This window comes from Rhinoderma darwinii, chromosome 11 (genome assembly GCF_050947455.1).
Source record: "Rhinoderma darwinii isolate aRhiDar2 chromosome 11, aRhiDar2.hap1, whole genome shotgun sequence".
Lineage (NCBI taxonomy): Eukaryota > Metazoa > Chordata > Amphibia > Anura > Rhinodermatidae > Rhinoderma > Rhinoderma darwinii.
In genome coordinates this window covers 89,801,196-89,826,200 of record NC_134697.1, presented here as the reverse complement: position 1 = coordinate 89,826,200, position 25,005 = coordinate 89,801,196, and the positions used below count along the sequence as shown (strand labels likewise).

General features: G+C 44.2%; 1 protein-coding gene across 1 annotated transcript in view; it reads right to left on the bottom strand.

Annotated features, from left to right (window-relative positions):
• Window positions 1–25,005, bottom strand: part of LOC142663007 (uncharacterized) — a 65,240-nt gene that overhangs the window by 14,169 nt on the left and 26,066 nt on the right. Inside the window, 3 exon segments of the mRNA XM_075841301.1 lie at window positions 21,007–22,521; window positions 23,225–23,336; window positions 24,118–24,215. Coding sequence (XP_075697416.1) covers window positions 21,007–22,521; window positions 23,225–23,336; window positions 24,118–24,215 — 1,725 coding nt within the window.

Here is a 25,005-nt window from a genome sequence, read left to right as displayed (position 1 = left end):
ATCTCTACACTATATACACACACTGTATACCAGGGGTCTCAAACATGGCCGAGTAAGTGGGCCACATATAGAAAAAAATGGGAAGTTGACGGACCGCATTACTTTCAAATTTGATACAATACAAAATTATTGTTAGTTATTTGAACTGCTATAACACTATATTACTATAATAATAATACTACATTACTATAATAATACATTACTATAATAATAATAATAATAATACATTACTATAATAATAATATGTCATTACTAGAATAATAATAATACATTACTATAATAATACATCATTACTATAATAATATGTCAAGATTGGGCAGCCCCTTTTTAGATAGTGCCACAGTGCACTCTGTGGATGATGCCGCAGTGCCCTCTGTGGATGCTGCCGCAGTGCCCTCTGTGGATGCTGCCGCAGTGCCCTCTGTAGATAATGAAACACACCCCTAGATAATGCCACAGTGTCCTCTGTACATACTGCCACAGTGCCCTCTGTAGATGCTGCCACAGTGTCCTACGTAGATGCTGCCACAGTGTCCTGTAGATGCTGCCACATTTCCCTCTGTAGATGCTGCCACAGAGTCCTCTGTAGATGCTGCCACAGTGCCCTCTGTAGATGCTGCCAGAGTCCTCTGTAGATGCTGCCACAGTGCCCTCTGTAGATAATGCAACACACCCCTAGATAATGCCACAGTGTGCTCTGTACATACTGCCAAAGTGTCTTCTGTAGATGCTGCCACAGTGTCCTCTGTAGATGCTGCCACAGTGTCCTGTAGATGCTGCCGCAGTTCCCAATGTGGATGCTGCCGCAGTGCCCTCTGTGGATAATGCCACAGTGCCCTCTGTGGATAATGCCACAGTGCCCTCTGTAGATAATGTCACAGTGCCCTCTGTAGATAATGCAACACACCCCTAGATAATGCCACAGTATCCTCTGTACATACTACCACAGTGCCCTCTGTAGATAATGCCACAGTGCCCGCTGTAGATAATGCAACACACCCCTAGATAATGCCAGTGTCCTCTGTACATACTGCCACAGTGCCCTCTGTAGATGCTGCCACAGTGTCCTCTGTAGCTGCTGCCACAGTGTCCTCTGTAGATGCTGCCACAGTGTCCTCTGTAGATGCTGCCACAGTGCCCTCTGTAGATGCTGCCACAGTGCCCTCTGTAGATGCTGCCACAGTGCCCTCTGTAGATGCTGCCACAGTGCCCTCTGTAGATGCTGCCACAGTGTCCTATGTAGATGCTGCCACAGTGTCCTATGTAGATGCTGCCACAGTGTCCTGTAGATGCTGCCACAGTTCCCTCTGTAGATGCTGCCGCAGTGCCCTCTGTAGATGCTGCCGCAGTGCCTTCTGTAGATGCTGCCGCAGTGCCCTCTGTAGCTGCTGCCGCAGTGCCCTCTGTAGATGCTGCCACTGTATCCTCTGTACATACTGCCACAGTGCCCTCTGTAGATAATGCCACAGTGCCCTCTGTAGATAATGCAACACCCCCCTAGATAATGCCACAGTGTCCTCTGTACATGCTGCCACAGTGCCCTCTGTAGATGCTGCCGCAGTGCCCTCTGTACATGCTGCCGCAGTGTCCTCTGTACATGCTGCCGCAGTGCCCTCTGTAGATGCTGCCGCAGTGCCCTCTGTAGATGCTGCCGCAGTGCCCTCTGTAGATGCTGCCGCAGTGCCCTCTGTAGATGCTGCCGCAGTGCCCTCTGTAGCTGCTGCCGCAGTGCCCTCTGTAGCTGCTGCCGCAGTGCCCTCTGTAGGTGCTGCCGCAGTGCCCTCTGTAGATGCTGCCGCAGTGCCCTCTGTAGATGCTGCCGCAGTGCCCTCTGTAGATGCTGCCGCAGTGCCCTCTGTAGATGCTGCCGCATGGACACCGATGTCAGGGAATTCCACAGAGTCCCGGAGCAGAGCCGATACTAGCGCTCTGCCCGGGACTCCGCTCTGGGGAAGACCATGACACACTGTCCATATATGGACAGCGATATCAGGGAATTCCACAGAGTCCCGGAGCAGAGCCGATACTAGCGCTCTGCCCGGGACTCCGCTCTGGGGAAGACCCTGACACACAGCAATGTCAGGGTATTCCACAGAGTCCCAGAGCAGAGCCTGTACTAGCGCTCTGCACGGGACTCCGGCTCTGGGGAAGACCCTGACATACTGTCCATATATGGACAGCGATGTCAGGGAATTCCACAGAGTCCCGGAGCAGAGCCTGTACTAGCGCTCTGCACAGGACTCCGGCTCTGGGGAAGCCCCAGACATCGCTGTTCATATGTGGACAGCGATGTCAGGGAACTTCAGAATCTCGGGGCAGAGCCGATACCAGCGGCTCTGTGTCCCGCGGGCCACAAATGACAGAACCTGGGGCCGCATGCGGCCCGCGGACCGCGTGCTTGGGACCCCTGCTGTATACTATATTCACACACATCTCTACACTATATACACACTGCTCTACACTATATATACACACACATCTCTACACTATATAAACACTGCTCTACACTATATACACACTGCTCTACACTATATACACACATCCAGGGGCATAACTAGGAAACACTGGGCCCCATAGCAAACTTTTGACTGGGCCCCCCTCCCCTAGGTGCCACACACAGCCTGGCCTTGTAGATAGTGCCCCCCTGTAAATAGTGCCATATATCACCCTCCTTTAGACAGTGCTATACAGCCCCCCTGTAAATAGTGCTATACAGCTCCCCCTGTAGACAGTGCTATACAGCCTCCCCATATAGTACTATACAGCCCCCCTGTAGACAGTGCTATACAGCCCCCCCTGTAGACAGTGCTATACAGCCCCCCCTGTAGACAGTGCTATACAGCCCCCCCTGTAGACAGTGCTATACAGCCCCCCCTGTAGACAGTGCTATACAGCCCCCCCCCTGTAGACAATGCTATACAGCCCCCTGTAGACAGTTCTATACAGCCCCTCTGTAGACAGGGCTATACAGCCCCCCTGTGGACAGTGCTATACAGCCCCCCCTGTAGACGGTGCTATACAGTCCCCGTGTAGACTGTGCTATACAGCCCCCCATGTAGACAGTGCTATACAACCCCCTGTAGACCGTGCTATACAGCCCCCATGTAGACAGTGCTTTACAGCCCCCCCCGTAGACAGTGCTATATAACTCCCCCGTAGACGGTGCTGTACAGCCCCCCCTATAGACAGTGCTGTACATCCCCCCTGTAGACGGTGCTATACAGCCTCCCCATACAGTGCTATACAGCCCCCTGTAGACATTGCTATACAACCCCCCTGTAGACATTGCTATACAACCCCCCTGTAGACAGTGCTATACAGCGCCCCCTGTAGACATTGCTATACAGCCTCCCCATACAGTGCTATACAGCCCCCCCCTGTAGACAGTGTTATACAGCCTCCCCATACAGTGCTATACAGCCCCCTGTAGACATTGCTATACAACCCCCCCTGTAGACATTGCTATACAGCCTCCCCATACAGTGCTATACAGCCCCCCTGTAGACAGTGCTATATAGCCCCCCTGTAGACAGTGCTATACAGCCCCTTGTAGACAGTGCTATACAGCTCCCCCTGTAGACCGTGCTATACAGCTCCCCCTGTAGACAGTGCTATACAGCCCCCCTGTAGACAGTGCTATACAGCCTCCCAATACAGTGCTATACAGCCCCCCTGTAGAGAGTGCTATACAGCCCCCCTGTAGACAGTGCTATACAGCCTCCCCATATAGTGCTATACAGCCCCCCCTGTAGACATTGCTATACAGCCCCCCCCTATAGACTATGATATACTTTCAAGCATCACAAAGAGGGATAATCGATGTAGCGCGCAGCGGCAATTTGTTTTTTCTTTTAAGCCTCGCCTTTAATCCCACCCAATCCCCGCCCATACACACCCAATTTAGCCCACACAGTATAATGCCCCCATAGCTGCCACATACAGTATAATGCCCCCATACAGGATAATGGCAACACAGATGGCCCCATACAGCATAATGCCCCATAGCTGCCCCCATGCAGCATAATACTCCCATAGCAGCCCCCACAGTAGAATGCCCCCCATACTGCCCCCACACAGTATAATGCTCTCTATAGCTGGTAACACACAGTGTAATGACTCCCATAGCTGCCTCCACACAGTATAATGCCTCTCATAGCTGCCCCCCCCAGTATAATGCCCCCATAGCTGTCCACACAGTATAATGTCCCCCATACAGTATAAGGCCCCCATAGCTGTCCACACAGTATAATGTCCCCCATACAGTATAATTCCCCCATAGCTGCCGCCACAGTATAATGTCCCCCATAGCTGCCCCCGCACAGTATAATGTCCCCCATGGCTGCCCCCACATAGTATAATGCCCATGTGGTATTCCACAAAGTGGAGTCTTCAGAAAGCAGGAATGCACTCTATTTTGTATATGTGATATGTTTTACCACTGCAATCTGTGTAAAGTGATTGCAGGCAGTGCTCAAAGGGTTACTTTCTTTACAAGGTTTGTTAATAATTAAACCTGCTCAGGGTAGAATGCTCTGGAAGCATTACAAGTTTTTGGAGAAGCAACCAGCCAATCACAGAGCTCCTAACTAATGAGCCTGTGAGGGAAGAGAGATAGTGGAGTGAGAAAGGAAAAAGCATGCTGAGCTAGTCTCTGCAGAGGGAGACATCTAATTCCTAAAGAACCCTGTGTATAGAGACATATTGTCAGGGAGTAAAGAAATCTAACAGTGATAGAAAGAGTTACAGCTGAACTGCTAGAGAAGCAAAGACCTATTGCAGAGGCGTAACTAGGAAAGACTGGGCCCCATAGCAAACTCTTGACCGGGCCCTCCCCCCCACCCCCGGGTGCCACACCAGCCCCCCTTATAAATAGTGCCCCCTGTAGAATGTGTCATACAGCCCCCCTGTAGACAGTGCTATACAGCCCTGCCTATAGACAGTGTAACACCCCATTTGTAGATAGCGCCCCCACCTCCCCCTTGTAGATAGTGCCATACAGCCCCCTGTAGATATCGCAATAAAGCCCCCACTGTATTTAGCGCTGTAAAGCTCCCACTTTATATAGTGCCACACAGCAGTGGCGGATTAAGTAGACCATGGGCCCTGGGCTGTTACCCAAACTTGGGCCCCCCTTCCTCACCGCCGCCCTGCCGTAACTATTTTTAACACTACCTTTTTGGGCAAGCATTAACAGTGTTACGATTTCCCTTGTCACAGCGCGGTGTCCCTACATACTGACAGTATCACACTGTGCAGGGACACAACCTCCTGACAAGGGGAATTGTCTATCAGTCCTGGACTGCAGACTTTTTGTGAAATACAAGGATTCCTATAATAAACATGTCAGGAGAGGTGACAGATTCTCTATAAATCTAGTGACTCACAGGTGACGACGTCTCAGATTCTAGTAGTTTTTTCCTCTTTTCTTCTCCATCCGGTCCAGCACTCATGACGACTTCTCCCGGCCATGACTCATTTCTGCAGAATTTGCCACTCAGACGTCTCCTCACTTTTCCAACATTTCCACACCTATAAACGAAAATAAAGTTATCATGGTGCCACATACTGTGCCCCTAAATATAATAGCACCAAACACTGCGCGCCTGAATATAATAATACCACACACTGTAAAACACCACATACACACAGCCCCCTGTACATAGTGCCACACACAGCCCCTGTAGATATTACACACCCCCATAGATATCGCCATACACAGCCCCCTCTATATATCACACATCCCCCCGTAGAGAGTGTTACATACAGCCCCCTGTAGAGAGCGCCACACAGCCCTCCCCCTCTTGTAAATAGCACCAAAAAGCCCCCCTATAAAGAGCGCCACACACATACCACTGTGGATAGCACTACACAGCCCCCCCTTGTATATAGTGCCACACAGCGCTCCCCCTTGTATATAGTGCCACACAGCGCTCCCCCTTGTATATAGTGCCACACAGCGCTCCCCCTTGTATATAGTGCCACACAGCGCTCCCCCTTGTATATAGTGCCACACAGCGCTCCCCCTTGTATATAGTGCCACACAGCACTCCCCTTGTATATATCCCCCTTGTATATAGTGCCACACAGCACTCCCCTTGTATATATCCCCCTTGTATATAGTGGCACACAGAGCTCCCCCTTGTATATAGTGCCACAAGGTTATGTACACATTTAAAAACGTTATCATAATTTTATATATATATATTAGTATGTGTGTGATTGATTTTATTAAAAAATATTTTCACTTTTTGAGATACAGCTGCTTTGTATCCTGTATCCGTCAGGTCAGCAGGAATGACAGGATCAGTGACACGCAGGATCCACCTCAAATCTATCACATCTAAGATTATAATTTAGCGCAAGGCCCGTTTCACTGATCCCGTCAGTCCTGCTGACCTGACGGATACAGGATACAAAGCAGCTGTATCTCAAAAAGTGAAAATATTTTTTAATAAAACGGAATTACAAAGTTGCACCAAACACACATTTTTATAAAAAGAAAAAAAAAAAAGACGTGATTTTTGCAACGTTTTTTTTCCGTAGACAATGCAGGTTTCCTTTTTTATCGTTTTTATGCACACTTTTTTGCTATTTTAGAATTTTTATTCATAAAGTTTGAAAATAATAGTAAAAAAAATAAGCTTTTTTACGTTTCAGCTATTTTTTTTGGTAATAACATAGTTTTACCCTAAAATAGACCTTTTATTTGTAATCGTCATTGTTTACCGTAAATTTTAATATATTACATGTCTATATTAGGGTAATTGGGTCAGCGCTAGCGTTACAACAATGTTTGGCGGGAGGGGGAACGTTTTTTTTTGGGGTGGGTATTTTATGTGTATTTATTATTTAATTTTTTTTTGCACTTTACTTTATTATTTTTTATTACTATGGTCTGTTCCTCAAAGGTCAAAAAAGACCTTTGGGGAACTTTATATATTTTTTTTCTTTCTTTTACACCATCTTTTCCCCTGTAACTGGAGCTGCACAGCAGCCCCAGTTACAGGGGAAATCAGCCCTCTCATAGTGACGATTGTCACTAATAGGGCTGTGCTGGGTCTAGTAAGACCCAGCAGCAGTATGTTAGTAACGGCACCCGGCGATCATGTGACCAGTCACATGATCACCGGGAGGAATAGAGACAGCGCCGCTGCTGCTGTCTCTATTCCTATACACAGCGTTCATTGAACGCTGTGTAAGAAGACATCGGAGAAGACAGAAGCAGCGAAAGCTGCTTCTGTCTTCTCCTCAGGGTCTCCGGCTGTCAGTGACTGCCGGGGACCCTGAGGAGAAGACAGAAGCATCTTTCGAAGACATTCAGCTGCCGAATCGCGCGGGCAGCAAGTTAAAACCCGAGCCGTAGAAAGTCTATGGCTCGGGTTTTAAGGACCCGTCCCTGACCGCTGGCCGTAAAAATACAGCCAGCGGTCGGGAACCAGTTGGGCAGGAGGATAAGCCGACTAACCTCAGCGCCGGTGAACGCCCGCCCGGGTCTTCTCTTGCAGCTTTAGAGCAACAGAACAGCCGTCCGTCGCTGTTCTGTTACTCATGGCGGCGCCCGCACTTGTCAGGGAGGCGTGTCCTACCCCTTTCCCGGCCAATTCCCTGCTCCTCCCCTCCTCATCTTCGGAAATTAGCAGCGCTAGCGCGCTGAATAGTTTTGTACGATAATGTGCGGTTCGGGCTGCCATGGGCCCCCTGGGAGCCTCGGGCCCCGGGCGGCCGCCCGAATCGCCCATATGATAATCCGCCACTGCCACACAGCCCTACTCCCTTGTATACAGTGCTCACAGCCCCCCTTAGTAGAAAGTGCAGCACACAGACCCCTGTAGATTGCGCTACACTCAGCCCCCTGTAGTTAGAGCCACAGCCCTCCACTTGTAAATAGTGCCATACAGTTCCCCCATGTGTATAGTGCCACACAGCTCCCCCTTGTGTATAGTGCCACGCAGCTCCCCCTTGTGTATAGTGCCACACAGTCCACAAGGCAATGGCGCAATCCGAGAAAGTTGCATAAGCCAGGGAGATATCACTCAAACATGGAAAGGTTGGTTTGGAGGCAGGACTATGTGACTCTTCAGCATAGCGGCACCGCCCCGTGACCCTCTAATGAGTAATTAGCATATAGTGTGCGCCGTTTTAAAAGTGGATTTGAAGGATTTTGCTGCATCTGAAAAAAACATACAAGGGAACGTTTGGAAATATTGTCAGGTCATGTATTACCGCATGGTGGTGATTCAAGGGGTTAAAACTACCTGACAGATTCCCATTAAATATACAATGAATTGAGAACAATACCATCTGCCCTGCAATATTGTTATTATAAATATACCCTATATAATTACAAGAGCAGGACAAAGCTCTGACATGTATACAGTACCAGAACCGAGCTCAGTACATAAATACAGCACTAGAACCAAGCTCTGACATATATACAGCAACAGAACAAAGCTCAGTACATATATACAGCACTAGAACCAAGCCCATACATATATACAGCACCAGAACCAACCTCAGTACATAAATACAGCACCAGAACAAACCTCAGTACATAAATACAGCACTACAACCAAGCTCAGTACATATATACAGCACCAAAACCAATCTCATACTTATTTACAGCATCAGAACCAAGATCAGTACATATATACAACACCAGAACAAATACAGCTCAATTTAGTGCAACCCCTGCTGTATAGGTTTGTACGGCGTAAAACTACAGCTCCCAGCATGACCCGAACAATGGTAAGGAAATGCTGGGAGATGCAGTTTCACAAAAAATATTATACCACCCATCATCTCGCTGCAGATCACATTATGACTACAATACTGATTAGAGGCAGAATAAACATTTACATTAAGTGACTCACCGGTGACCTCTCAGATTCTAGTTCTTTTATTCTTCCTCCGGACCAGACATCTATGATGGATTTCTACCGGCCATGACCCATTTCTGCAGTTTTCTGCTCAGATGTCTTCAGCTTCTCACATTTATAACATTTCTGCACCTATAAACAAAGTTAAAATTCTCAACAACTCTAAATATAATAAAGCACCATACACTACACCTCTAACTATAATAGCGCCATACACGGTGTCCCTGATTATAATAGTACCATACACGGTCACAAACACACACCGTGCCACCTGTAGATAGTGCCCCCATAGCCCCCTGTAGATAGTGAGCCCCATAGAGCCTCTGTAGATAGTGTCCTACATAGAAGCCCCTGTAGATAGTGCCCACATATGGACTCCAGAGCTGCAAGGCAATAGTTCCAACCACTGAGCCACCGTGCTGCCCTACATATAGCTTCCCATATAGATAGTGCTCCACGTATAGCCCACCTCTGTAGATAGTCTCACATATAGCTCCCCCTGTATATAGTGTCCCACATATAGCCCACTCCTGTAGACTGTTCACTACATATAGCCACCCTGTTGCTAGTGCCCCACAGGTAACCCACCCCTGTATAGAGTGTCCCTCATATAGCCCACACCAATAGAAAGTACCCTAAAAAATAGCTCCACTATAGATAGTGCTCTACATATAGCCCACCCCTGTAGTGTCTCACATATAGCTCCCCCTGTATATAGTGCCCCACATATAGACCCCCCCTGCAGATAGTGCCCCACATACCCACATATAGTCCCCCCTGTATATAGTGTCCCACATATAGAGCCCCCTGTATATAGTGACCCACATATAGAGCCCCCTGTATATAGTGGCCCACATATAGACGACCCCCCCTGTAGATATAGCCCCACTATAAATAATGCCACTCACAGTTTTATGAGAAAAAATAAATAAACTTGACATACTCACATGATCCCGTTCCCACACTGTTCACTGGCGATGCAGACATGCTCTCTTCTGAGCATGTCTGCTGGAGCTGAACGAGCGTCATCCAATGACGCTGATTGGCGGGGCAGAATGACTTGCCCCGTCAATCAGCACCTTTCAAGCATGGAAGCGGCACGATTATGTCATCGCACTGCTAGCCAATCAGTGTCATTGTAAGGCACTGGATGGTCGGGCACGGAACATGCGCTGCCATTCAGTGCTAATGCATGCATTTGGCTGTCGCTAGCACCGCGGCCCCCTCCGGTGCTAGAGACACCTACAGGCATGAGAGGGCCTGTGTCGCTCGGCCCATACTTGTTGGACCGGATACTTGTTGGAGGCTCGGCGGCGCGGGCCCCATAGTAGCGGCGCTACCGCTGTAGCAGCCATAACGGCAACTAGCGGCGCCACCGGGCATATGGGGGGTGTCGGCTGGCGGCACGGGCCCCCTCAAGCCCCGGGCCCCGTAGCAGCAACTACGGCTGCTAGCGCGGTAGTTACGCCACTGACCTGTTGGCTGAACACTAATCTGAGGAAAGAAGAAAGGAATCTCATGAGTCTGCCTGTACTCCATGCTGCTGCTACATCCAGCCTGCCTGTACAATACTTTCACTGCAAGTTCATCTAAGTAAAGTAAGTTGGCTTTTCGAAGTTACCCCCTGTTTCTCTGGATTCATTTACTGGGGAGGGAAGATATCAGCTTCAGTGCATCCACCCCTGCACCTCTCAATATCTGTGGACTTTGTTATATTCTGCCGTGGGTTATCATCACAGCCCTGCATCCACACAGCAGCTCATCCCCAGGTTATATATATATATATATATATATATATATATATATATATATATATATATATATAACTGGCGTCACAACAAATCTATCCAAGTTCTATTTCCCTTTGACCTCCTTACCCTGCACCAAACTGGGGAGCAATATCTGAAGTGGCCACCGTGGAGGGGTAGTTACACCCGTCAACCCATCACCGTGACAAGTGTCGGCTTATCCTCACTCCTTACTCCCAGTTCTGGGATACTGCACCCCCCATAGCTGCCCCCACAGTATAAGGCCATCTATAGCTGTCCCCACAATATAATGTGCCCATACAGTATAATGCTCCCCCATAGCTGTCCCCACAGTATAATGCCATCTATAGCTGTCCCCACAATATAATGCCCCCATACATTATGATGCCCCCCATAGCTGTCCCCACAGTATAATGCCCCCTATAGCTGTCCCCACAGTATAATGCCCCATATAGTATAATGCCCCATAACTGTCCCCACAGTATAATACCCCCGTAGCGGTCCCCACAGTATAATGCCCCCGTAGCTGTCCCCACAGTATAATGCCCCAATAGCTGTCCCCACAGTATAATGCCCCCATAGCTGTCCCCACAGTATAATGCCCCCATAACTGCCCCACAGTATAATGCCTCCATACTGTATAATGCCCCCCATAGCTGTCCCCCACAGTATAATGCCCCCATAGCTGTCCCCCACAGTATAATGCCCCCATAGCTGTCCCCACAGTATAATGCCCCCTATACAGTATAATGCCCCCCATAGCGGTCCCCATGGTATAATGCCCCCATACAGTATAATGCCCCCATAGCTGTCCCCACAGTATAATGCCCCCATAGCGGTTCCCACAGTATAAGGCCCCCATAGCTGTCCCCACAATATAATGCCCCCATACAGTATAATGCCCCCCATATAGTAAAATTCTCCTATAGCTGCCACCATATTAGCCCCCCTTCCCTACCCAGTATAATGCCCCATAGTGCCTAATAGAAAAATAATAACATAATTACTTACCTATCTCCGTTCCCATGACGGGTGGCGGATCCTACTCATCTGAGTGACTCGGCGCAGACAGGCGATGACGTCACTACATCGCTCCTGCCTGCGCCGAGCCGCTCACGGCAGAGTGAATGCTGGAGTACGGAGATGTCAGCTCCTTGCTTCAGCATTCAGGAAGCGGAAACCAGCGCGGTGAGCACTGGGTGGCTATGGGGGCCCTGCAGGCCCCCCAGGTTTAGGGGCTGAGTCGCAATTGCGACCGTTGTGACCCCTAGAGCTACCCCACTGTATACATTAGGGAGATACCTCCCTGCTCTGTCATAGTGTTCAATAGTATCTGCATCCGAAGGATGCAGACACTATTGAATGTGGTGTCGCTACCGCTGTAGCAGCCATAGCGGCTGCTAGCAGAGCCTCCGGGTATGGGGGGCCCCTGCTGGCTGGCGGCACGGGCCACCTCATGCCGCGGGCCCCGTAGCAGCCGCTATGGCTACTACAGCGGTTGTTACGCCACTGTACACATATACTATACACATATACACTATATATACACACACACATCTCTACACTATATACACACATCTCTACACTATATACACTCTATACTATATATACACATCTTTACAATATATATATATATATATATATATATACACATACACACACACCTCAACACTGTATACACATATCTACTATATACACACACATCTCTCCACTATATATATATACACATACATACATACACACATACATACACACACACAGCTTTACAATATATACACACACATCTCTACACTGTATACTATCTACACATCTGTACACTATATACACACACATCTCTACACTTTATACGATATCATAGTTACCAACAGTCCTGAAATTGCCGGTACTGTCCCGGCAACTGTCTTATTCAATTTTATCGCAGATTCAATTGAGTATTATGGCAGAGCAGAAAACTATCCTCTCCTTCCTCTGCCACTCTTCCAGGAGCGGAATCCCCATCCAGAGATTTGCCGACGCTCTGGCCGGGATTTCCGCTCCTAGAGGTAGCCTATGGCGTTACTGTCCATATATGGATAGTGACGTCAGGGGCTCCTCCAGAACAACAATCCCCGGCCAGATCGTCGGCAACTTTTTGGACAGGGATTCTGCTCCTGAAGGAGTGAATGGAAGAGCAGGGAGCAGATAGTTTACTGCGCTGCCATAATACTCAATTGTATGCAGTAAAAATTTAATAAGGCAGTTGCTGGGACACGTCCAGGGCAGTAATTTGCCAGGACTGTATGTAAATTCAGGACAGTCCCAGCAAATTCGAGACTGTTGGCAACTATGATATAGTATACAGTGCATAGATGTGTGTGTGTGTGTATATAGTATACAGTGGAGAGATATGTGTGTGTATATAGTATACAGTATAGGGATGTGTGTGTATATAGTATACAGTGTAGGGATGTGTGTATATATAGTATACAGTGTAGAGATGTGTATATATAGTATACAGTGTAGAAAGGTGTGTGTATAGTATATAGATGTGTGTATATGGTATAGTGTAGAGATGTGTGTGTATATAGTATACAGTGTAGAGATGTGTGTGTGTATAGTATGCAGTGTAGAGATGTGTGTGTATATAGTATACAGTGTAGAGATGTGTTTGTATATAGTATAGTGTAGAGATGTGCGTGTATATAGTGTTGAGATGTGTGTGTATATAGTATATAGTGTAGAGATGTGTGTGTATATAGTAGATAGTATAGAGATGTGTGTGTATAGTATACAGTGGAGAGATATATGTGTGTGTATATAGTATACAGTATAGGGATGTGTGTGTATAGTATATAGTGTAGAGAGGTGTGTGTATAGTATATAGTGTAGAAATGTGTATATATGGTATAGTGTTGAGATGTGTGTGTGTGTATATATAGTATACAGCGTAGAGATGTGTGTGTGTATAGTATGCAGTGTAGAGATGTGTGTGTATATAGTATACAGTGTAGAGATGTGTTTGTATATAGTATACAGTGTAGAGATGTGCGTGTATATAGTGTAGAGATGTGTGTGTGTATATAGTATATAGTGTAGAGATGTGTCTGTATATATAGTAGATAGTATAGAGATGTGTGTGTATATAGTATACAGTGTAGAGATGTTTGTGTGTATATAGTATACAGTGTAGAGATGTGTGTGTATATAGTATGCACTGTAGAGATGTGTGTGTATATAGTATACAGTGTAGAGATGTGTTTGTATATAGTATACAGTATACAGTGTAGAAATGTGCGTGTATACAGTGTAGAGATGTGTGTGTATATAGTATATAGTGTAGAGAAAAGAAGTACTATGTACACCAATATGGAATTATTTATCCAAGTAAATAATTTATTTATTTGTAGCCAGTGACAGTGCGACGTTTCGGTCAAAACCTTGACCTTCCTCAGGCACTATAGAATTAACAAAATTTATATAATCATTGATTCCGTAGTGAGTGGTACACAATGTCGTCAGTAGCAATAAAATCAATTATGTACAGATCACAGATGTAAATAAATCTTCATATGAAGCAATATCAGTAGTAAGTGGGTACTTGTGGCGAAACCGGGTCAGTGGGGGTCGGTTTACGCCAAGAGAATGTGGGCGATAGATTCAGGCGACACAGATTAGCAGGGGACAAGCCACAGAGGCACGTTTATTAACAGGGACAGACACACACAGAAACAATGCACCGCTGCTTCTCCCCTCTGGGCTGGATGTGACAGGCTACCTCACTATGGGGTCTCTCCACTGTACCTTTCATCCTTTGGGGTGTCTCAAGATCCTCCTTAGTTAGATGGGACTCCAGCACTTGTCCTCTATTACTGTCCCTAGGTCAGGTACCATCTCTGAGGTAGATAGCCCCTGCCTGCAGCTCACACTGCTATCTCATCCTCTCCTGGACAGCAACTGACTGAAATCTCACACAGCACCACTATCTCCCTCACTCGCCCCTCCCTCAGGCATCAGGCCATGTGCGTTCTGCTCTTGCCCACTCCTTTTTCTTATTTACATTCAGACAAGTTCCTGCTTGCAGCCTGTGACTCACTCTCCTACAGTATAAGATTAACCCTAGAGGGGAGGACAGTGAACCAGCACTGAATACAATATATATAAATCAACTGGTTATCAAACATAACGTAATGCAGTTTGAGGGGACATATCCCCATCTAGCACCGGGCGCCATCTAAGCTATGGCACCCGGATGGCGGGAGTGCGACGGTTTGCGGCAGGCTTAACCTTTATTTGGGTACAATGCCTGTAACCATCACCCGTTCCGCCACAGTACTGTAAGATCTATGTGACACAGGTTACTGCAGGTCAAACAAATAATGAAAAAAATAAAGTTTTCACTGAGTGAAACACACCTATATAATAGATATTCGGCTATGCATATAACAGTGTGTATTGTACAGAAAAAAATCATAAATTGCACGGAGAGCTTGCAGGTCATCAGATAAGACATAATTGTTCAATAGCAGAATGCTGGTGGAAAATGTGTAATAATCAGCAATGTATAGTAATCATCTGAAACGGTGGTAAAGGAAAATACAAGCAAACCAAGAGATATATAATAGATACGTAACAGTGGATGGATCTAGGAATGGAAAGTCTTGTCTAGAGTATAAAGAAGTCGAAATGTGCTATCAAATAGACCACATAATTATGTATAGGGAGTTTACCTTTAGTCAATGCTGGTCCTGCGTGGCTGGCGCTGTAAGATTGGCGGGTAACCGCTGTGTGAGGCACTGCAGGGAAGTCAGAAAACCCCTCTGTTATATATCCAGCTGTGCAGTCACATGGCGTGCTTGGAACGCACATGTGAAACGCACCAAAACCGGATGTTGACACTAAGACCGGAAGTGGTCATAGCTGTATGCAGTGTGCTGCTTGTAGCCTGTGTGAGTGCACATGGCTAATTTGCATATTGCCGATGTTAGAGCAGGGGAGAAGAGAACCTCAGTGCTGGGAATATCAGCTGACTGAGAGGTAAGACAAGTACATGTTTATTGTGGCAGTAGTATATAGTGTAGAGATGTGTGTGTATATAGTATACAGACTAAAGATGTGTGTATATAGTATAAACAGGGGCTCCTCTAGGAGAGGAATCTCCGGCAACGCTCTGGCCCTGAATTCCGGTCCAGGATGAGACCCTGATGTCACTGTCCATATATGGGCAATGACGACAGGGGCTTCTCCAGGAGAGAAATTCCCGGCCAGAGCGTTGACAACGGTCTGGACGGGGATTCTGCTCCTCAAGGAGTAAATGGAAGAGTAGGGAGCGTATAGTTTCAGATGACGCAGAGAAAATTGAATAAGGCAGTTGCTGGGACATGTCCGGGACAGTAATTTGTCGGGACGGTCTTTGTAAATTCGGGATAGTCATGGCAAGTTCTGGACTGTTGGCAACTATGATATAGTATACAGTGCAGAGATGTGTGTATATAGTGTAGAGATGTGTGTATATAGTGTACAGTGTAGAGATGTGTGTATAAAGTATACAGTGTAGACATGTGTGTGTGTGTGTGTATATATATATATATATATATATATATATATATATATAGTATACAGTGTAGAGATGTGTGTGAATAAATATAGTATACAGTGTAGAGGTGTGTGTGTGTGTGTGTATATATAGTATACAATGTAGAGGTGTATAGTAAACAGTGTAGAGATGTGTGTATATAAAGTATACAGTGTAGAGTTCTGTGCATATAGTATACAGTGTAGAGATGTGTGTCTATATACTATACAGTGTAGAGATGTGTGTGTATATGGTATACAGTGTAGAGATGTGTGTCTATATACTATACAGTGTAGAGATGTGTGTATATAGTATACAGTGTAGAGATGTGTGGGAATATAGTGTAGAGATGTGTGTGTATATAGTATACAGTGTAGAGATTTGTATGTATATAGTATATACTGTAGAGATATGTGTATATAGTATACACAGGTGCTCTTCCAGGAGAGGAATCCCCAGCCAGAGCATTGGCAACCTTCTGGCTGGAGATTCCACTCCTAGAGGGAGCCCCAATGGAGCTATCTACAGGGGTGTGTGTGTGTGGCGCTATCTACATGGGTGTGTGTGCGTGGCACTATCAACATGGGGGGTGTGCGTGGAGCTATATACATGGGGGTGTGTGCGTGTGTGGCGCTATCTACATGGGTGTGTGTGGTGCTATCTATATTGGGGGGTGTGGTGCTATCAACATAAAGGGGTGTGTCTGGCGCTATCCACATAAGGGTGTGTGTGTGCCGCTATCTACAAGGGGGTGTGCATGGCACTACCTACGGGGGGGGGGGGGGGGGGGGGGGTGTGGCATTGTCTACAAAGGGAACTGTGGCACTATCTATGTGGCGGTGTGTGGCACTATCCACAGAGGGTTCTGTGGCATTATCCGCAGAGGGTACTGTGGCATTATCTACAGAGAGTACTGTGGCATTATCTACAGAGAGCACTCTGGCGCTATCTAAAAATGGTCTGTGTGGCACTATCTACAGGGGGCTGTGTGGCATTATCTACAAAAGGGCACTGTGACATTTTTTTTTATCTACAGGAAGCAGTGTGTGGAACTATCTATTGGGGGCAGTGTGGAGCATCATCTATAAGGGGCACTGAGGTGGCACTATCTACGATAGTTTTTCCGCTACCAGCAGTGGTCAGCACATATTACCTCGCCCTAGTAATAGAGTGAGATTTCACCTGCCTGTAAACAACCAGATAACCAGAGAGAGATACAGTATCGACCACCATAGTTGTCAGCCAACTAGTGCAGATAATTTTTTCGTTTATTTCTATGCAGAAATTCTGAGAAGAAAGCCATGCCCCATTAGCCACTCCCACCAGATGAGCCATACACACCAAATAATCCAGACCCTAAGTGTCGCAGGAAAAAAAAAGTCCGAATTTGGCATTTATACTATACACACACACACACACTCTAGACTATATACTATATACACACACTCTAGACTATATAGACACACACATCTCTACACTATATACACACACACACTCATCTTTACACTGTATACCATTTACACAGAGCTCTTCACTATATACTCACACACATTTCTACACGGTACACTGCATACTCTACACATCTCTATACTATACACACACACACACACACACACCTCTGTACTATATACACACACACACACACACACACACACACACACACACACACACATATCTACACTATATACACACACACACACACACACACACACACCTCTGTACTATATACACACATCTCTACAATATATACTATATACACATATCTACACTATACACACACACACACACACACACCTTTATACTATATACATACACATCTCTACACTGTATACACACATCTCTACACTGTATACACACACACACACACATCTCTACACTATATACACACATCTCTACAATATATACTATATATACACACACACATATCTACACTATACACACCTTTATACTATATACATACACATCTCTACACTATATACACACATATCTCTACACTGTATATATACACACACACACACACACACACACACACACACACCTCTACACTATATACACACACATCTCTACAATATATACTATATATACACATACACACATAGCTACACTATACACACACACCTCTGTACTATATACATACATCTCTACACTATATACACACACATCTCTACAATATATACTATATACACACATATATCTACACTATACACACACCTTTATACTATATACATACACATCTCTACACTATATACACACACATCTCTACACTGTATACACACACACACACACACACACAAATCTCTACATTGCTGGAAGAACACAAGCTGATGCCGGCTGCATTATGGTCGAGGAAATGTTTAATTTTTTCATGGCTTTCTATGGGCCCACTCATCCATGTGGAAGGCTTTGAAGCGATTTGGGTATGAATCCATCATTCCAGATCACGTCCACCCATACATGCTGTATGTATTCACATGGCTAGAAATGTCCATCAGTGGTTGGAAGAGCATGACCAAGACTTCCAAGTACTTCCCTGGCCCACTACTTCGCCAGACAAACCCAATTGAGCGTCTGTGGGACCACTATGGATCCTCCCCCACGTACCCTCCAGTAAATGTGGGATGACCTGCAGTTAGCATGGCTCCAGATACTTGAGACCACCGACCAGCACCTTATTGAGTCACTGTCAGTCCGTCTAGCTGCTGTCCGTGCTGCACACAGCGGTTACTCTGGATATTAGCTGGTGGTCATAATAATGTGTGTAATTGGTCTGCAACAATGTAAGTAGATGGTAGAGTTCAATTATGCCCTTGTCAAAGTCGCTCACGTCCTTGCACTTGCCCATTTTTCCTGCTACCAATGCATGGACGTCAGTAGTTTTCATTTTATGAGTGATTGATAAATATAAAAAATTATTGGTATATACCCTAAACTGTTAAAAAAGTAGGTTTATGTATTTTAAAATATGTACAATAGTATGTATTAATTTTTATGGATTTTACGAATATCACTATTGTGGTATCTGGGTTAGTTTCCAGTCTAATTTTATTTTTTTGAAATGTATACATTTTTGTGTTGGTGACTTTTAGTGAGAAACCCTTTTTCCCTTTAATAAAATGGAATTAGATCACTCACGATTAGTACCCTGGTTGTCTCTGTTTTCTAGGCTTGTGTACGGTACGGTATGCGATGATAAATCTTTTCTGGTTAGACGCATCACCAAACATGCTCATGTTGGTGGAATTCATGCAGAGACCGGAGCATTTACTCTAGAGAGAGATTATTCTGATTGAATACCTATACGGCTCATTTATTTTTAGCAAATATAAAGACATTAGATGTCCAACTGTGGCCGCAAGGGCGCTTGGCTCATTGCCATGGGTTCTGCTCCTAGCACCCCAGGCAAACAGGGCATATGGGCAGGTGTTGTCTTTATAAGACACCCCTTTTAGACCACTTTCACTTGGCAGTATTTTCTTCAGCATTTTGCTGCAGTATTTGGAAGCCAAAACCAGGACTGGGTCCAAAACACGGAAGAAGTACAAATATTTCCATTATAGTTTCGTGTTTTTACGTTAATGGTTTTGTCCTACAAATGCTAATCCAATACTGACCAAAATACTGTGGTGTGAAAGAGGCCTTAACTTGTATACAGGCAGAGCTTCTCTTTAACCCTTTGCCGCTGAAGCCATTTTTTGTTTTTATAGTTTTATTTTTACCTTCCAGTCTTCCAAAAGTCCTAACTTTTTAACTTTTCTGTCGACATGGCCGTTATAAGGGACTGTTTTTGTCGGACGTGTTGATGTTTTTTAAAGGCACCAGTTATAGTACCATTTAATGTACTGAAAAACCAAACAAAAATCCTTTGTTAGGTGGAATAGGAAAAAAAACGACATCTACTGAGTGGTAAAAATTCTGTTAACTTTATTCTATTGGAAAATATGATTACGGCGATACCAAATTTATATATATTTATTTAAGATTTACTACTTTTATTACAAGAAAACATTTCTAAAATGATTTTTTTTGTGTTCCAGTACAAACGACAGGCAGATGCCGGATGACGTGTGGATGTACAGCCAAATTTTTTTTTAAAGTCAGCATAGAAGATGTGATCAACGACAAACTAACCAAATATTGCTGATCATTTACTCAATGCACATTTACACTAGACAAGCAGAAAAGTGCGTACATTTGTAGTCTCTATGGAACAGAAGTCGGCATCTTATAATTTCTCACCACAAATGACCCCTTTACTAATTCTATTTAAACGTATTGCCTGAAAGATGAGAGAATCAGTACTGCCAAAGCCATTTTATGTGGTCAGGCTAGTGAAATATGATGAGGCACTGTTACGTTAGCTAACCTTGGAACTCTCCAATCTGGAATTTAGATGAGGGACCTGTAATGGAAATCGCAGTAAATGTGGTGAAGGTTGTGGTGGTATTTCTGGAGCTCTGCTCTGGGTTATACTTGCATGTGGACATCAGGTTTCCACAGCATTCATGACTGCCAGGAGAGAACGGTAATAAAGGTGGCTTGTAAACCTGTGCATCAACTCCAGCCAGAAATATAATAAGGGACTTGGAGACCCAAAGACACAATGGAATGTGGTATGGGTTCTGGAGCCGTTCAGTGAGATGGCTTCCGTTAGGTAGCTCAGCTTTCTGCCATTCCAATTTGATTTAACAGAGCCATGACCAAAAATAAAGAAAAGGTAACTTTTTACGTTTTTTAATCCAATACACTACATCGGAGGGTTAACATTTGCTACAGTTTGAGCGTTAAAATGTATTTGCTTCTTAAGCTGAACAAGATTTGATCAACGTTTGTAACATTTTCCCTGTGAAGTATTTTCTACACTCAGAACACGAAAATGGCTTCTCCCCTGTGTGAATTTTCTGATGTTTATAAAGATCTGATTTACGGGCGAAAATTTTTCCATATTCTGAACATGGATATGGTTTCTCTCCTGTGTGAGTTCTTTGGTGTACAGTGAGACTTGATTTATTGTGAAAACCTCGCTCACATTCTGTACATGAATATAACTTCTCCTCTTTCTGCCTTCTCTGATGTGTAGTGAGATCTGATTTCTGTATAAAATATTGCCCACATTCTGAACATGAAAATGGCCTCTCATCCCTGTGGATTCTTTAGTGGCTAGAAAGAATAGATTTCCTTTTAAAGTGTTTCCCACATTCTGAACATTAAAATGGTTTCATCCCTGAATGAATTAGCTGATGAGCAACAACATCGGATTTCTGGCTAAAACACATCCCACATTCTAGACATGAATATGGTTTCTCTCCTGTGTGAGTTCTCAGATGAGCAATACATTTTGATTTCCCTGTGAAGCATTTTCCACACTTAGAACATGAAAATGGCTTCTCCCCTGTGTGAATTCTCTGATGTATTAAAAGAGCTGATTTCCGGGCAAAACATTTTCCACATTCTGAACATGGATATGGTTTCTCTCCTGTGTGAGTTCTCAGGTGAGCAATAAAATTTGATTTCCCTGTGAAGTATTTTCCACACTCAGAACATGAAAATGGCTTCTCCCCTGTGTGAATTCTCTGATGTATTAAAAGATCTGATTTCCGGGCAAGACATTTTCCACATTCTGAACATGGATATGGCTTTTCTCCTGTGTGAATTCTTTGATGTATAATAAGATCAGGTTTGTTGTGAAAGCATCTCACACATTCTGTACATGAATATAACTTCTCCTCTTTGTGCCTTCTCTGATGTGCAGTGAGATCTGATTTCTGTATAAAACATTTCCCACATTCGGAACATGAAAATGGCTTCTCTCCTGTGTGAATTCTTTCGTGGTTAGAAAGAATAGACTTCATTTTAAAACATTTCCCACATTCTGAACAGGAAAATGGCCTCTCTTCCCTATGAATTCTTTCATGGGTAGAAAGAATAGATTTTCTTTTAAAGTGTTTCCCACATTCTGAACATGAAAATGGTCTCTCTTCGCTATGAATTTTTTTGTGGTCAGAAAGGTTAGATTTTCTTCTAAAATGTTTCCCACATTCTGAACAGGAAAATGGTTTCGCTCCTGTGTGAATTCTTTCATGCATAGAAAGATAATATTTCTTTGTAAAACTTTTCCCACATTCAGGACATGGAAATATTTTGCCCCCTCTACCTGCTGTACTCTGTTTAGCAATCTGCGATTGACCGGATGACAGTTCTTTGTGGTTAGTCGGATCAGTAGATGGAGCTCCGCTGTGAAAGACTGAGGGTACATGTGTGGTAAGAAACGTTGTTGAAAGTTCTCCACATTTGTCCTCTGTGATATTGTTATATTTTACTTCATAATCTGAAGATGATAAAAGGAGATTTCCAGAAAGGTTTTTAGTGAACTCATCTGTTTGAAATATAAAATAAAACTTGTTTCTCTTTTGCACAATACAATAAAATAGCCATTTTAAAAAGTTCCTATATAAAGCTTTCCATACAATGATTAAAACATCAAAATGCAATTTTCAACCCATGTAGTTAAGAAGTTCTCTCTTTCTACCATTATACATTCAATAATCTGAGCAATATTTCAATTAAACCGAGTACAGCAAACAATCCTTGGATATAAGAGCTTTGGTTGTAGTAAATTCTGAAAGCTTAGAATTTTAGCTTCGCTTTTGGGGAGCAGGATGAGAAGCTTTACAGTCTGTCATTGTCTACTACGGTCATGTCTTCCCCCGTGTACAGCTTCACAGCAAACTCAGGACTGTGATACATGATCTTTTCTTTATGTTTGCAGAGATTTTTGGTCTCATCAGTTTTAAAGATTTTATGAATATAACTGCAGATAGACGTCAGCAGAACTGGCATTTAGGCCCCATGCACATATAATTTTGTGTACTCCAGTAGTTTTATGGTATCTAGGGTACTAAATGGTAATAAACTCTTTTTTGCTTTTAATATTGTTACATGTGATTTCTATGTCCGCCTCTGGGTAGGTCGAGGCTGAACAAGGAGAATATACAGTATGACTTTTTCGGCAATAAATGGTTATCACTCACCGGTGCCAATATCCATAGGAATTTCCTCCTCCTTACAATGGGATACACCCTCATACGTCTCTACTTTTACCTCTACTATGTCTTCAGATTTTATATCAGTCAGGTTTGTAACCTAATTCACCACATATGGAACAAACGATGTAAAATTAAGAAGACAGTTCAAAAATCAAAAGAAGAATTGTATCCGCCAACTATCATGATAACAAAATATTCAATGGCAGCTGCACTTATTTACATCAGATAATAATAAACTTCTAATTTCAGTAATCACATTCCGAATTATTTAAAGAAAAATTTAAAATTATAGAAGACATCCAGTGGAAACACAATTTTCCATGTCTGCACCCCCACCTGACTGTACACCACACTCTACACTATTTTTATGTATACTGTACTTACTTTATGAACTGCTGCCTTGTCTGTGCTTTAAAAAAAGCCTCCATTTTGATTCTTAGATTTCCCCAGCATTCTCTTCCTCTCTGCTTTGCTATCAATTCCATAATGTATACCATAAGTATACAGCCAGGGTGGCTGCACTATATTCTTCTACATTATACCGGTGTGACAGGGACCTAAGTATTAGTGGTAGCTGATGGTAGAATTTTTTTTCCACCCTATGGAAAACCAGTGTGGTACAGGAACTGCTGAAGCCTGTTATGGGTGACATAGATCTACATAGACTCGTAGAGAAAGCCGGATTCACACTGCTGGTAAGCAACCATCCCAGTCTGATATATAGAGATAAAGAACAGATGAGAGACTGACACATGGAATACCGGAATGGAGCACATGGGAAAGTTTAGTTTTGGTCGGAGTGTCCCTTTAAATAATGTTTTAAATTAACGACTGAAGATTGAACACTGTCATATACAGAATTTGTTAATTCAATCTACCTGATGATCCTGTGGGACATTCTGCTTCTCCTCTGGATAATTCTTGGAGTATAGAGGACTGGGATATCTCTCTGGTGTTTCTTCCTTAATAAATTCATCTGTAGAAGACACACACCTAGTGACAGAACACGAATAACCACATAATATTCCATTCAAGGCTCATGCACAGTCCTGTCCATGATCCGGGGAAAGATATGACATGTTCATATCTTTCCACGGATCGGCGAGTCGGTTTCGTATTCACCCACTGAAGTGAATGGGTCCTTGAAAACTATCGGGTGCCAGTCTGATTGTGTGAAAAACGGCACTCGGTTGTGTGCAAGAGCCCTTAAGCGTATCTGTAATTTCAGGTGACTCTTCAGAATAAGCTGTCATATGTGTGTACATGAGGAATAACAATATTTTTGGCTATTATATGACTTTATTTTTAACCTATCAACAAAACGGATGTCCCTCTTAATACACAACATGTCTCATTCCATACTAATTGGCTGTAGTTAGCCAACAGGACGTGAACTACACACATGCTGCCTCACACTGATTGGTCAGCATCAGAGGCAGGGAACCTAGCTCCATCCCATTGGCTAACTACAGCAAATCAGCATATAGAGAGCCAACACAACAGTGGGCCATATCTCTGGAACGTGAGGGTACAGGAAAAAAAGAAAAACATCGCTGGAATCAGGGAGACAGCGCTATTCAGGTCAGTAAACCAGTTCAAAATACATAACCTAGTGATAGGTCATCTTTAAAATCACATAAAACAGACTGAGGTGGTGGTCATAGGTAGAATGCAATGTCAATAGCAATCAACAGGTCCCAGATTGATATGCTGTGAGACGAAAATACCAATAAAGTGCCAGTGCTGCCTAATGGGAATATATACAG